The sequence below is a fragment of the Lineus longissimus genome, chromosome 15, assembly GCF_910592395.1.
Source record: "Lineus longissimus chromosome 15, tnLinLong1.2, whole genome shotgun sequence".
NCBI classification, from domain to species: domain Eukaryota; kingdom Metazoa; phylum Nemertea; class Pilidiophora; order Heteronemertea; family Lineidae; genus Lineus; species Lineus longissimus.
In genome coordinates this window covers 12,534,738-12,550,003 of record NC_088322.1, presented here as the reverse complement: position 1 = coordinate 12,550,003, position 15,266 = coordinate 12,534,738, and the positions used below count along the sequence as shown (strand labels likewise).

General features: G+C 40.4%; 1 protein-coding gene across 4 annotated transcripts in view; it reads left to right on the top strand.

Annotated features, from left to right (window-relative positions):
• LOC135499658 (epidermal growth factor receptor-like) overlaps positions 1-15,266 on the top strand; it is a 104,705-nt gene that overhangs the window by 36,555 nt on the left and 52,884 nt on the right. The window contains exon 1 of one of the 4 annotated variants that reach the window (XM_064790542.1): positions 2,053-3,342. The exons of 2 other annotated variants lie outside the window; for them this stretch is intronic. In XM_064790542.1, coding sequence (XP_064646612.1) covers positions 2,991-3,342 — 352 coding nt within the window. In that variant the 5' untranslated portion in view covers positions 2,053-2,990. Of the gene's footprint in view, positions 1-2,052; positions 3,343-15,266 lie in introns of those variants that run through there. One more of the 4 variants, XM_064790543.1, reaches the window with a different exon arrangement.

Genomic DNA, 15,266 nt, shown 5'->3' with positions numbered 1-15,266 from the left:
CATCGCCAAAATATCAACAAAGTTACAATATGCCCAGGGTAGTTATGACGTAGGTTCCATGTTTTCAAGCCCCAATGTTTCGATACTACACTTCATGTTCAAAACAAGTCTGGATAGTTTTGTTTTCGGTTTGTTGTATTGTAGTCACAGTGTAACCCAGGGACGGCATTATTTTGTAAAGTTATGAATATCGTAATACAGGCCTGTATTATAATGCCTGGTCCAGGTCCAGGATGGCCTATTTTGTGTTCGATTGTATAGGCTGATATGTGGATTTGGCGTCAGTTGGTCGGTTGCCAAAATTTCAAGAGTGACAATTGTGTCCCAGGGCTCGATCGCCATGCGGTCACCAAACAACCGCCACTGCTTCTGTAGGGGTTCTGACGTCTGCGTAGTATAAGTATTGGTGATATCGAAAACTCTGTTTTTGATGGTATGAATATGCTCTCAGTGACTAAAATCACGAAAATCTGAGAGTATGCAATCCTTATTCTTTTGCGTGCGCTTGAAAGTTCAATGCATATCACCAGCAGTCAGGCACCCACATATTGTTTGATGTTCAAAGTGAGTGGATTTAGTAGATGCACATGACTGATTGATTTTAAGATTGTCTCTACCACGAATTCTTCGATCTTCAACCAGGTCATTGACAGTCTAAAAATCTTTAAAATATTGACCGAAACATGCTTTAACACGTATCACACCTATCAATGAAATAAAATCATCGACTTTAAAAATCAATTAAACTCCTTCCATTAACTACTCAAGAACTATTGGCCCTTGAGTCTGACATCCCAAGCCATTAGGTCAACACCAGGCCTAGGACAAGATCCCTTGAAAGCATAAAACAATACTAAGAGAAAATACTGTCACTTAAAGCGGAGTTTACCGCTAGGCCTACTTGAGGTAATGTCGCCAAATGACTTTTGAGTTGACTTAGGGGGCAAACAACGGCTTTGACAAGTTATGGGTTTGGTTGTGGTGTAATTGTAGAGTTTTGGCAGCAGATGCCCCCCCCCGCCCCGAGTGTCACTGAAAATGTGCTTTTGCCCCCCCCCCCCCCCTACAAAATAGCTAGCTACAGGCTTGAATAAATGCAGATGGTTAACTGGCCAGCCATATTGCACCTTAAGATAACTATGCATTTAAACACTTATTACTGATATCTAAAGGGGACCTAAGACACCCCTTCTTGGCAAATCATGTATTCCTGACAAAACTGTTGAATCAACAAAATACCTTTCATGCACCTTGGTGGTGGTGAAGCCAATGGAAAGGGTCTCATGGCCGGAGTGTTCTTGGTAGATAGATTATCATGCGATTGATTATGCGAGTGGAACAGGGAAAGAGCACATTATATCACTGTTGAAGGTTGGTTTAACCCTTTCCTGATGAAGTACATTGATAGAAATGATGATGACGTTTCATGCTTTTGTTTCTCTCAGGTGTCAAGTGTGAGTTATGATTCATATTGAGTCTTTCGGTAAAGCTGATGGCCTTGCTAGGAATAAGAGTTTTAGCTGATAGTACCCCATCCGTCCTGGATAGATATTATATAGAAATTCCGAAAATATGATATGATTGTTTATAGGCAGCTAAAAATCGATTGTCATCCAGGATGTCCGATTGGCATTTTTGATACCAGCAAATCAAAATTTCACCCACATTCTAGGCCTTGTGTACATGTATATGCTTTTTCAGGGAAGAAAATAAGGTTAAGGATTCAAATCAATAGCGATGTCCTGATCATATTTTGGGCACACTCAGTATACCGAGAAATGTTTTCAGGCCACTGGCACTTAACCTTAGGCTTTTATGATAAAATTGGAATATTTTGCATATGAATAATACGAACAATTTTCAAGCAAAAATAAGTGAATTTGTTCGTGCGTGTGTGATATCATAAATATCAGTTCAATTCATTTGCAAATTTCTCCGACCATATTTGTGGTTATGTCTGTATATTCATATAGTGCAGTTTCTCGTATTGTCATGTTGTTTACTTTGGCTTTGTGGTTGTTTGGCGTGCCATTACTTGCTGTTTGTCGTTTTCTTACCCAAATGCCCGAGCAGGAGTTAGATCTTTAAAAACAACACTACTTTGACTGTTGTGTACATTTTGGCTCATAAGGGTTTCGAGGGTTGTGTAATTTTTGCCCTATAGCTGTGTCCACAGTCCCTTCGTAAATTAACTTACTGTACTGTGTAGGTTATGGACGGGGCAGGAGCGAAAATTGGAATATCTAAGTATTAGTGTTGTCAGTGAATGCTAGGCTAGCATACTTGGATTAACTCGTAAATTTCACAACAATTTCAAATGTAGGATTACCATCTCTGAATAGGATATCAAAATCTGATCTCAAATTTGTGACAGTCACAGTTGACAGTTTGGAAAAGTTTGCTGTCCAGTTTGGAAACCAATGTGGGTGACTTTTTCCTCTATCTGAGGAGTGTTTCAGTAATTGCATGGATTAAAGCAATAACACAAGTCACAAGCATCTTGGATGATCCTGCTCGACATAAACATTCGTTTGGGCTGCTCATATGAAACGTTTTCATTCCTTGAGGCATATTCCAAGAATATCGACAGGATTTTCTCTCCTTTGCCTGAATATGAACTGATTGTCGTCACCTAATCAGTTGAAAACTGAGAGGAAGTTTAAAAGGCCAGAATTTCCTGTCCTTGCACAGATTTGAAAATTCCTATTGCAAGGAGATGCACACTTGTTTGGGTATTTCTCTGAGAAGTCAGTAACAAGTGCCGGACTGAAAGTTTGCTGTGTTATAACGAAATCAAACAACCTTTGTAATGAGATGCTTCAAGGATTGCAATCTCTATCACAAAATTTTAACTAACTAAACTTCAAAAGACTGTTTAAAAAGTAGCAAGAACTTGCTTTGAGATGTGACTCTGATTTATAAGTTCATGCCAATAAGTGCTTGTTCTAGTCATAACAGTATCGAAATCGAGCTGAAATCTGCACTGCAAAATGGTGGTAACTAAGTCAGACTCCGTCCTGGTGCAAAGTATGGATAAGTTTGCCTCCAAAGGAAGGACAAATGTGGACCTTGTACGAAATGGTGCTGAAAGTGACTTATGCCAATGTGATAAAATTCGGCAAAGCAGTGAGCGGCAATCTCATTGGTTACATAACCTGTCATCGCCTGCAAGGCATTCTGGGATATGTAGTTTGCATCAGTGTCGTTGGTTTCATCTGACGTTGATTTTGATCATATTTATTTGTGGATTATCGTTGCTCAAAGTGGAGGGTGCGGGGGTTGTACTCGACGAGAAATCGCGAATTGATAAGATGGCGGTGCCGTGGTCAATTATTACAAAAGGTATGAGAAGTTTCACAGATTCTGACCAAAGATGAGGCTTACTTTCCTGCAGGGAAGAAACAATAGGTACATGTATTGCAGGTCTCTCTAGATAAAAAATATTCTGTTTTAAATATTGCGGGTGCATCTGCGTCCTCAAGTAAAAGAAGGTCAAGTACACAAATTCCTACCACTTATTTTGAGAGTGTGTTCCACGATATCAACCATAAAAAAAGGTATGTACCATAAGTGGGGCCCTTGAATTACTTTTTAAAGCAGGACCCTGCAAAATGCCTGAATTTAGGAATTTTGTGTATTGTCCACATACTTTAAAATGTAAAAAAGTTGAAATCTGCAACTTATATTGTTACCTGTCACTCACACCCAAAAAAGCTTCTTATTACCATAAAGTGTGTGTAGTAATGTTGGGATGCATATATCCCTTCAAAAAGTTTGCTAAATTTGTCAAACAACAAAAGCAGTCTTTTGAAAGCCCATACATAACTTTACGGTAACAATAGCTAGTCCGATTCAGCAGACAAAGCTTAATTTGTGTGCAAGCTGTTGTACATCATGTACAGTTTCTGGTCAAATTTAAGTTGGAATTGACAATAATATGCACCTGACTTGTTAGAATCCTGCACAGGTGATACCAGACAAAACACAGTGACAAAGAGGGTCCGGTTTCTGGGGGCAGAAGTGGGACTTGTTTTGATGGTGTCTGACGTGTCGCTCTCTGGAATGCGAAAAATCCTAAATATAGCATCAAGCATGATCATGTCGTGTGGAGGATCAGTTTGACATCAATATTGGTCGGTCTGCGCACCCTCTCAGTTGAGACAGTGAAGTGACAAAGAAGTGACTATAAACACTTTATTTATAAAATGACCAGAAGATACTCCTCGATATATGAAATCATTTGAAGTTTCTCCACAACTTTCTTCCCCGAGCGTCTTCCATGTTTAACTTGTTTGTGAAACAAGCGTTTCAACTCAATTTAACACTCCAACACAGTAAACACATGTTCAAATGGCAGGTGCATGTTTTCTAAAACCACTTGAAAGCAATATTTTGCAAGAATTTGATTTTTCAAAAGGTTAAAGATCGGCATGGAGGCAATGGAGAACATTCCTCTTCAAATTGTATCATGGGAGATAGCAGGCCTCTCACTATGAGAGAACTATCGTTTGAAGAAGGGTAAATTTTCTCCTGTGAATTCGCAGAATTTTGTGTTCTTTTCTGAGGCCCATTCCTGCAAGGCCTGCTGTTCAGCACTGAGGGGGTAGTTGTGCCAGGCAGTGCGGATCCCAGCCAAAGACAAATTGATTTTTCTTTATTTTTTTCTTTGTTGACACTTTGGCTGAATCTATCCAGGGTCCAGTGTTTTATCAGCACTTACCAATTTGTGGATATGATTTATTTCATAATTAGTGTTTGTTCTGTAATTACTTAATCAAACTTTGTTAGTTATGTTTTTGTAGTAATTAATTAGCACTGAGATCACTTTATTATGTGGTGGAAAAAATACGTGTTTTTTCTCTGGAAATTGATACTTTGTCTATAAGAAGCATACTAAATCATTGTGAAATGTGTTTGGAATTTGTTGATTAAAAATAGAGAACCAGTATTGTAGCAAGTGGTGGCATACAACTAATTTGAAGGACTGATTGTAGCTACAGGATGTCTTCAACATACTGCAGTTTGTTGTTGGTCGTCTCGTTGAATATTGCTTTCCAAAGCATGCCAGTTTTTGAAGTTTAGCAATTTGATGAGCTGTTGACGCGAACTGTTGATGTTCCTCTTTGTTGGTGAGGCGAGTTAAATAGCTACGGCTGTAATTTTTGAATTGCTGTAAGCCACAACCAGGAACCGGTTAGACCAGACTTATTTTGGGGCGGATGAGATGTAGGACTGCTGGGGGCTTAGAGTTAGTCAGAAGACAGAATAGAAAAGTGTTCAATGAACAACTTGTAGGCTTTGTCAGAGACGCTTCCAAGAATCGTGTACTCATAGATTACACATAGTGTGCAAACTATTTCTATGTTGTGGGGTGTATGGTACGATGTTGTGCCTTGTTGTGCTTCTACCTGTGGTTATTGTGGGAAGATTTATGCTTAGGCTTTGGTGCATTATCACGATACTAATTGCTTGGCCTAGGTGTGGGAGTTTGTGTTATCACTTCATGCAAGAATTCTGTAACATTTCTGAGACTGTAATGGATCATCTGAAGACGTTCCAAGTTTAGAATAAAAATACTCAACAGATTATTTTAGAAATCGGAGTATATATAGCAACTTGATCCAATTCGTTTCTTTTGTGTGTGAAGTCTCGTAGCATTTGGTTTTCAAGTGGCTTGGTCTTTAGTAAAGACTGCCTACCACAAGATGTTAACTTTTGCCAGGGAACTTTGGTCAGATGACCGGCCTTGCACAATTAATCATGGTTCTGTGTCCCATTTGAGAGCTATAGATGCGAGTGACTCGCCCAATATCAGAAGGAGACATTGATAAAACCCTCTGATCCAAGGGTTGAGACTTTTGCTTGTGACTCTATGGCACAAACACCACTCCTTCTTCAATTCTCGTTTCCCTGATCTGAATTCCCCCCAAATAAAATGTGGTTCTAGTATTTGTCTGCTGGGTTTGGACAGGCCCTCTGTTGACTTTGTTAGTTCTATAGGCCTATGGGTCACAAACAGGCCCTCAATCGTGTCAGGGGCACAAAGCTAAAAGGGTAAGTGTATCTGAGCCGTTAGATCAACAAAACTTATTGACGATGTGGTCAATCTTGTCTCCCTTTCGAAGAAAGTGTGTAGCTCTTCTACCATTTGAACATGCTCAGTTTTGTGGCTCTTCTCTTGTTCGGACATACCCATTTCATGATACCCTAGCAAGTTTCTAAGTAACGATGCTGACATGATTTTGGATAAACTTGTCATCAAGTTCGACTGCTGAATGAGGTTTTCAGATACGCTACTGGATGGGGGTCACTGGTTTTATCGGCGACGTGTCTAGAAGTCAGAATAATGGCGACAGTACCGATGTGATTCCATTAATGATTTCAAGGGTTTCAGGTAGGCCTACCCAGTACCTGTTGCAAAAACAAGTATTCAGCTAGATTCTTTTGTAACGATCTGTTCAAAACAAAAGAAAACACTAAAGTTCTTTTGTAAAAATCCTTTTTATTTGCGGACTATTCAATTTCATTCACAGTTTGTGTCTGTGGGTCTGCCAATCCTTAGGCCCTCTGGGCTGTGCCCCTTCTGTACAGATGAACTTTCCTGAACTCCATGATCAAAATCCTATCAAATTCTAACTTGTAGGCCTGACACATTCTTATGTTTTTGACATTTCTCGTGACCATTCCACTTAAAAGGAATGTTGGGAAAACCACCAGATCATTCGTCACAGACTTTTTGGCACTTGCTTGGGATTATGCATTACTTCAGCTCTTTGGTCAAATCCTGATTATACCTGCTCCAACCCACAAGCGCGATTTCCACACAAACTACAGCCTGTATTCAAACATTGACCGTGTTCCTACACTTCAACATAGACCTACTCAACGTGATTTGTGGATCTTTTGCTAAGAAAACCTATCAACCTTGGTTTTGTCAGTTTTCATTCAAAAAACTGTTTTCACCTGTAAATTTGAGAATGGGAATATGAAACTGCCTTATCAGACAGTTTCTTCCTGAGTCAATGGGATATGCTGCTAGGCTGGGCACCAAGAAACACCTGTTTTTGGAACTTTGAGAAGTTCATTGAATATCTTCGTCATATCCTTTAGCCTTCACTGTGAAAACAAGCAATTTTTATTCCTGCCACATGCGACTATAGTTTCTGCTCTGTGCGACAAAAAGAAGCAGCATGCAAGGAAATGAGTATCTTGCAGGGTCAAAATGTGTGTCTTTCAGCAATGAGCGATGTTCATCTCTCAGGAATGTTCAACAAAATGTCCATCTTTCAGCAATGATGAAATCAAGATGGACAATCCCTGAAACCAAAGATGCTAGTCAGAGTAAAGGCATCTTTGGTGTCCATGCATGCTTCAGGGCTTCTAGCCTTCAGTTACATGTATCTCTTCTTGAACATGCTTTTAATTCGAGCCAAACCCAGGCCTCTTTGGGCACTTAGTACAGGCCGATACAATTACATGTAGCCAGTTAACAGTCCATCATAATGTGGCCCTCTTTTACCACCAATGCAGCTAATAGAAGAGATGCTTTGAAAGCTTTTAGTTGAAGTCAAGTCATTTGTCTGAAAAAATACGCTGATTTGGGCGCATTATTGTAGCCAATCTGCACTCAGTGACCCAACAAAGATGAAATATCATAAACTATTTGCCGGAGTTGATTTTAGAATGCATTTAAAAAGTTTTACCTGAGTAAATGTCTGCTGATCTCACCTTTGTTGATTTGTCTTTAACCTTTAAGCTCTAACAGAATGTTCCAGTTCAAAGTACCGGACATGTACCGGTATTATTGAGTAGCAGCAGGTTTAGTCTGCTTGCGAATGGAAAAAAATTGATATTGATGCATGTGCTGTTTTCTTCGCTAAGTACATTGCGCCTCGGTTTGGCAGCAGCAGTTCTGGTGTTACGGCACAACCGCTGGTGTTGGTACCGAAGCAGTCATAACACATTTCAGTGTTAGGTCTGAAGGCCTTTAGAATAGACATTGATACCACACTGTCGGTATTGGTTGTCTGAAAAAAACACGGCTCGGGTGCACCGCTGACATTTTAACCAAATCCTTGACCAGTCCCCTTGGTTATGGCCTACATTTTAGCCTTATCTTGCAGACCTAGAGTTTGTGATGGATTCGGCTCAGTCGATGCAGGCTGAAGGCAGCACTCATTCAGTAGCGCCACTCTTACAAGAACTCACACACCGCAACCCTCATCTCCGATTCTGTTTACGCTTGATTAGAGCCTAGAACGAGAACTCTTGAGAACATATTTTGGAATAAAAACAGAAAGAATGCAAAAAATAGAGGGTGTTTGGAGGTATATCGGGCAACAAATACCTGCCTGATCTGGTCGTAATTTTCTACACTATTTTTAACAGCTTTGGCTTTGTACGGCAGGTGATGGAAATGTTTGCAAAAGTTCATATATTTCTTTCTGAGTTTATCTTTATTGGTCTTGGCATTGTAATTAAGAACCAGTCAGTATCCTTGTTAACCTTTCCACATTTCATTAGGACTTATACGCCTTTGTTTTGATTGGCGGTTTTGAAAAATTACTACGAAATTGCTGCTCAGTCAGTGACAGTGTTGCTTGGTTGAGAAACGTAGCCGCAACTGTGAGCACAAATTCAAGGGGAAGGAGGCTTTAACAGCTCCATATGCAGTTTTATTCATTCCTGATGGTTTCTGGTTTGGGTGCTGTGATCATTCTGTGAACCATTTACTGGAGAACGTTCATGAAACATGTCAATAGTGTGCCTATCGGGGAAGTGGGGAGGGGGTTTGGGCGTTGCGACTGACGCCTGAAACCATTAGATCTGCTTTCAACTGTTTATTTGTCAGTCTAGGCAAAAGCAAAGTTCATCCTGAAAATATTCTAACTGCACCATGCGATTTCTGGAGAGGAGTGGGGAAGTTTATGAAAATATCCATTCCTTGCCAGTCTGCGGCAGGATAGAGCTTTCACAAGCACATTTTCTCCCTTTCATCGGTTTGAGATCGTTCTGCAGACAAAAGCTTTCCCTTAGTTCTTTGCCCATCCCTGATGGAGATCTTTAACCTGTTGTTAACAAGACTTCCATGATAAAAAACCAGACCTTCTCCGATCTTATCCACTTGCTAGTCAATTATATTTCAACCTTGGCCTGTCAATTTCAAGCGGGAAAACTTTGATTTATTCGATGTCTTCACCCGATGTTATCCTTTAGCTTGTAAGATTTCGTGATAAAGTGTGGGAAGTGATAAAATGAACACAGAACATGTTCCCTGGTCTACCTTTTGATGAGGAGGCCTACAGTCCGTGTCAAATGATAATGACTACAGTACTTTTTGACATGCAAGGCTTTGAGTTCACAACATCCTCAAGGCAAATTGCTACCTTCTTCATGTAATTTGGGGGAATTTGGTCTTGTTGGGACAGGCCTCTAGTTTCATTTCATTTCTAATCAACTGTATTTTTTCTAATTCCATGAAAGGGTAAACCGAAAGTGTTAAACGTAAGCGTGAAAATACAGAAACATCAGAAACGCTTCTATGTTTTGCAAGTCGTAGCTATCGTGCGTGATCATTCGGTATCTGTTGCAGTGATTCAGTGAATCTGTGCCAGGTTTTGCTTGCTTTTTGCGAAGAAAGAATCGATCTTCGGGAAAACATAAATTTTCACCTACTAATGTCTGTTGGCAGACGCAATCAACACGACATACCGTGCATTCTCATGTCAATGGTATCTCCCAGGCTGCTGTAAGCCAGGGTTATTTTTTTGAGTTATATATTTTGCAAATATATGGTTTTGGACTCAGAATTGATGGTGCATAGTTTTCCATACTACAATGTCGTGCGTGCAGTCAGTCCATTTGACTCACTGTTAGAAGCCAGACCCACCTCATTCTACAATTCTATAATTCCAACCAACAACACAAGAAACCACGGCCGTCCGAACCATGCACAGAATCTGCAACTATTCAAATAAATTTTTCAATCATGGTCTGCCTGACAAGCACGACAAGCGACTCTATGCCTCATAAAATTCAATATCCCTAGGAAGTGATTAGCGACAGACTTCTTAGCCTCGCGCGCTCCGACTTGTCATGTTAAACGTTGCGCTGCTGCACCACGCATACCTAATCTCGCCTGTGTCACACCCGATCGTGTGGAGGCAATTTGACTCTGAGGAGTCCCGAGTGGTTTGCTTGGTGTCACATTTGTAACGTGGGATTACCACTGTGGGCAGAACGTGTCAGCCATGTCTCACTTATGAACATTCCTATTGAAACTTTGTGAAGAATTTTTATCAATCGGCGGCCCTCGCTGCAGCATACTGGCAGTGGATTGCAACTACTGGCTCAAAGTTGGTGTGGGGACTGTGATTTTGATCAATCACCTTGACAACTTGTGATAACCAGTGTAAGTCCAGTGGCACCCAGTAGAGTCCCAGTAGGAGTTGGTGCACATAGTATCATAATCGCTAGTTGCAGCAATTTCTGTCTAAGGTTTGTGCAGCGCTGAGACCGAGACCTCCTCTCCACAACATTTACCAAGAACGTTCATCATAAATAGAGGGTTAATTCAATTGGTTGATCTTGAACACACTCGCAGTAATCATCGCCCCTCATCATATTTTGAAGACGGCGTTAATCCGTATAAGACCGTTACTTCTCATTCACGCGAAAAATTTGTCTCTTTGGTGTGAGTAAACGACGGTGTGGGAACGGCAGATAAGACTAATGTTGTGGTGGCGGAGAAAATGTGGAATGTACTCTGCCGGTTTCACTATGAGACTTGGGTGAGGAAGCTTCAAAAGACAATGCTGAAACGTCTTATTATCAGCAAAAAAAGTTTGTAAATTAGCTAATTTTAATTAGCAGGAGACAAAAAGCAGCGTTTGGTGCCCAAGAAATAGCAAAATAATGTAAACTGTCAAATTTTCTTGCCATCTTTTTTGAAAACGATAAAAAAATTTCAAATCTTATTTTGGCGGATAACAATTTTCTTTTCAGATTTTTCCAATTTCCTTTTTGCTTATAGTTCATGAGCAAAATCCGTGAACATCCAACACCAGTGAAAATCTGGCAGTGTACAGTAGTATCACTTTTATGCGATCCCAAAATCGTATTTCACTATCTCCTCTGTCGAAGTAGAGTCCTCAAGCTCTGCAGTTTCATAATCTTATGTCGTTAATTAATGCGCATCCTGTACTTTATGCGACAACACGCTCGGACATGGCACGGGACAGGCAAAAGCTGTAAAACGCATGCTGGTTACAATGAAGGCTATTTGAAATAAATTCCTAGTTTCTCATGAATTATGAAAAGACAACTTGCAGAAATTGCCCATTAATAAAGAATGTGTTCCACTTTCCCACGACAGTACTATGAATTGATAATTTCATGTTTTATCCCTTTCGCTGTGGTTATACGCCGATCAGCGACCTAAATCAAAAGAAGATAGTTGCTGTGTGACTGTACTTGATGACTTGGCCCTTCTATTTCCCCAACATGTATTGACCTATCATGAAGAAATTGGCATTTCTTGGCCCCATACAGCCCCTTCACTAAAAGCCAGGATTCTGTGCTACTTATAAGAAACTATTCATTTGGCCTTTCCGCAGTGATTTGTCGTCCATAAACAGACAGACAGTAATTGATGCCACCGTGACATTAACTTAACGAAACAATCAATTATGTTTTAAAAGATAATGATTAATAATTGAAGGATTTGGCTCCGTACTTGAGAGGTGGCTAATGATTCTTCAAAATGGCCGCCGTAAATTGTGCAAATGCAGCTGCGTTATAATGTATCTGCTGGACGTGCAAATGGCGGTTATGATGTTGTATTGTGTTGAGCAACTGCTAGGGCGGTATTGCGATTTTGCAACAACTTGTGATTTATCGCTGGGATCAACGTCTGCTGTTGAAAGAAGAGGCTCGATATTGTACCACAACCTCACCGATAATGTTATTTGTGTATCTGCTCCCAGATGGCAACACTGCCATCCTTGACAACGTGGCCTTGACTGAAAATGCTTATTGCTACTTGCAATACCTATGAGAGTTCTCACGTGGGAAAGTAAGTACATGATTCAGTGGTGTATTCTGGGTAAATATTGATTTGCTCTAAACGTTATAAACAAGACTGCACCTATCTGCCCTCTGGACGGAGCTATCAGTTTCCGAAAGCTCGACCGTAAGCAGTCTATCCCAATGTAGCATTTTCTCGATGACTTTTAAAAAAATGGACAAATTGCCCGAAAAACCTTAAAAGTACCTTTGAAACCATTTGGCTGACAGCCACCTGAACATAAAACAGTCACCGGATCATATCAAATACCAGGTTCAACCGGGATGCTGGTATACAGCAGTCAACTGATAATTAGTAAAAAAAACAACAATTCCTTAATCAAATTTCATTGAAGCAGCCGCATATTACAACTCCAGCACTATCTCTGTTTCACAACTGCGTCTCCGTTATTCTATACAATTGGAGTCGGAGTAATTTGAGAATTATCGCCTTGCGCCAGGAATAAATTTCGTTTGAAAATAAAATGTCATTACAATCGATTTTTTACCCAAGCATTTTCATGCACATTGTGTCGAGTCTCTACCAAGGGACTTTCTCTCTTTAAGAATGCATTCATAAAAAGGGAAAATTCAGTCATTGGTAATTTGAATTAGAATTAGAATTCTCAGGCGCTGTTCCGACCCTATAGGGAAGAGGGATAGCTTTCCAGATATACAAAAAGGCTTTGTCCGAATTCCAAATTAGCAAATTCGTCAGATAATACTAAATTTCACTAAAATATGGGCATCTTTCTCAAATCCAACAGCAGTTATAGGCCTATAGTGTCCAGAAAACTGAATTCCATCCCTCCCTTCTCTATCTGATGGTTGTTTCTTTTGCATAGGTTTTGTGGTTTCCAGCAAAGGGAAGGGTTAATAAAAAACTAACGGTCCTCATACGAATACAAACGATGAATTACATGCTGCAGCAAATTTACACCTTGGAACGTTAACGACACCTTTAGGAGTGTTTCCACGGCAGAAAATGGACAAAAACCGCCAACGTGAAAATAGCGGTGGTACAAAACGCCTGGTTATCATGCAATCTTATGATTAGGCGTCCCAGTGGAGTGTTTAAAGCAAAATAGCATGGGAAAAATTACAGCGGTATTTTGATGCAAATCTTGTACGCTGTCGGAAAAACTATTCTGGATTGTTAGAAAACCGAACTCGAAAATTTATAAAATTTCGCCTGAGTCATGGGCGGTGAAATCGACACTGGCCATCAACACCTTGCGTTAATGGCCGCCAATGACTTCGCGATGCTTAAATCGTCAATTTCGGTGCACGCACGGAATGTTAATGTCTGTATTAGACTTTGATCTCTAATTCGGAAGGTGCTAATGTGTGGCATGGTATTCACGGCTGTGGTTCGGAGCACTGTTTGGAATTATTCTAGGTCTTTATTCAGTTGACTTTCTTCGAAGTTCTGAAATTTGATCTTTCATAATTTGTAAAATTTTGCATCAGTTTTCCTTTGATGTGATCAGATTTCTCTGAATTTATCAGCGTTGTTGAGAACTGGTCATGTTCACAATACACCGGAACCTCCCTTGGCAAACACTTTGGCCTCTCTAATCAGGACACCTCTCTCTTAAGGACAGCATCTCCCGAAGTGTCCTTAATAGAGCGGTTCTACTGTATATATTGTCACCTATTGATGAGAATGCACTATCAGTTCCATAATTCCACCAGAAGCTATCTGAAACAAACTATGTAAATGAAACAGTAATTTTAAGAAATCTCAAAATGTGGACAAGAATCAACCAAAAAGGGGGTGAAAACACCAACTGGAATATCTCTCTATACTCCATGTCCATCATTGATTCCACAACATGGGTCTTAACTCTGCAATGATGGTCAGTTTACGACCAGTGCAAGTTCGTTCCGATAGCGGAATGTTATAGAATCGGCGGGTCAAGGGACTATTAATTAACGCCGCCACCCTCGCAGACAAGATATTGCGATAATCAACCCGAGACTTCATTATGGAGTCCTTATCCACCGTGGCCAATTCATTGTGCGAATCCTAACTGTAGGAACAAATTGCTGGCGTGGGACGATCAAGGTGGTATCATCCTGGTAGTAAAATGGAGATCAGGACAAAATCTTGTTATCTCCGAAGGAAATGGGCCATAATGATGGAGGGATGAGACGGTTTTCGTAAGGTGCGTCTGGCCGAGTGTTACTTTTATCACCATCTTTTTACTGGGGCATATAAAGCGTTGGATATCATTTCGACCAAACAAGGTGTTTTTGAGGCCAACACATATGCACCACTGAAGAGGTTTTTCAGCAAACGGTTTTGAGATTGTGAAAAACTCTGTTTTTTTATTTCACTGAATAACCTCTACGGATTTTGATTGTGATGGCTGAAAAATAACCAAAGCTCAGAAACCTTCTTTCAAAAGAGTGTGTGAACAAATAAGAACGTCTAACCTTTAGGGTCACGTCGAAATAAATCGCCGCATTGATGCAGTAAAATGAGGCGCAAAAACCAATTTGCCGAGGTGCGCCTGAATAAGCTGTAATGCTGATAAACGTACCCCTGGGTCCGTATGCCGAAATGACAGGTAGGTTCGGGGGGCCATTATAAATCACATGACCGTGATAAGAACCGCCGTACCTGACCCAGGTTCTAATTTCGTCATCTTGGCACCATAACCATTTGTTTTATGCCGGTGAAATTCTCAGAGGTGCTATTGGGAGTGTGGCCTATTATCTGTCAACGACGATGATGTGTCTTGTGTTGGGTCCTTTCAGTGGAAGACAGAGAGGTCATTTGATAACATGGCGATCCTGAAAGGACAATGTAGCATATATCAGTGTTCTTACACAAAATGGCTGAAAAAAAGGTGGCCAGAAAATAAGAGGCGGCTGGAAAGATGGACCTTATACAACCTGTGGTCATCTTGTCACCCAAGACTTACGTATCACTTAAACATATTCTAGGCTGGTGTAATGCAACTATCAATTCATTCATAGCTTGTGCCCAAATAGCTGCAATTTTCAATCACTTGAGGGGTGCTAAATGGATATGAAATGATTGTGTCAGTTTGAAAGCTTGCCAAATGTCCACTCTTCCGAGCATAACTTCATGATTCTTTGTTTCTGCCCTCTGCAATTAGCTAAGTGATTGTTCCTAAGACAATTGGCTCCGTTGTTCTAAATACTCACTTCGTTATGGACTCCTCGACTATTAC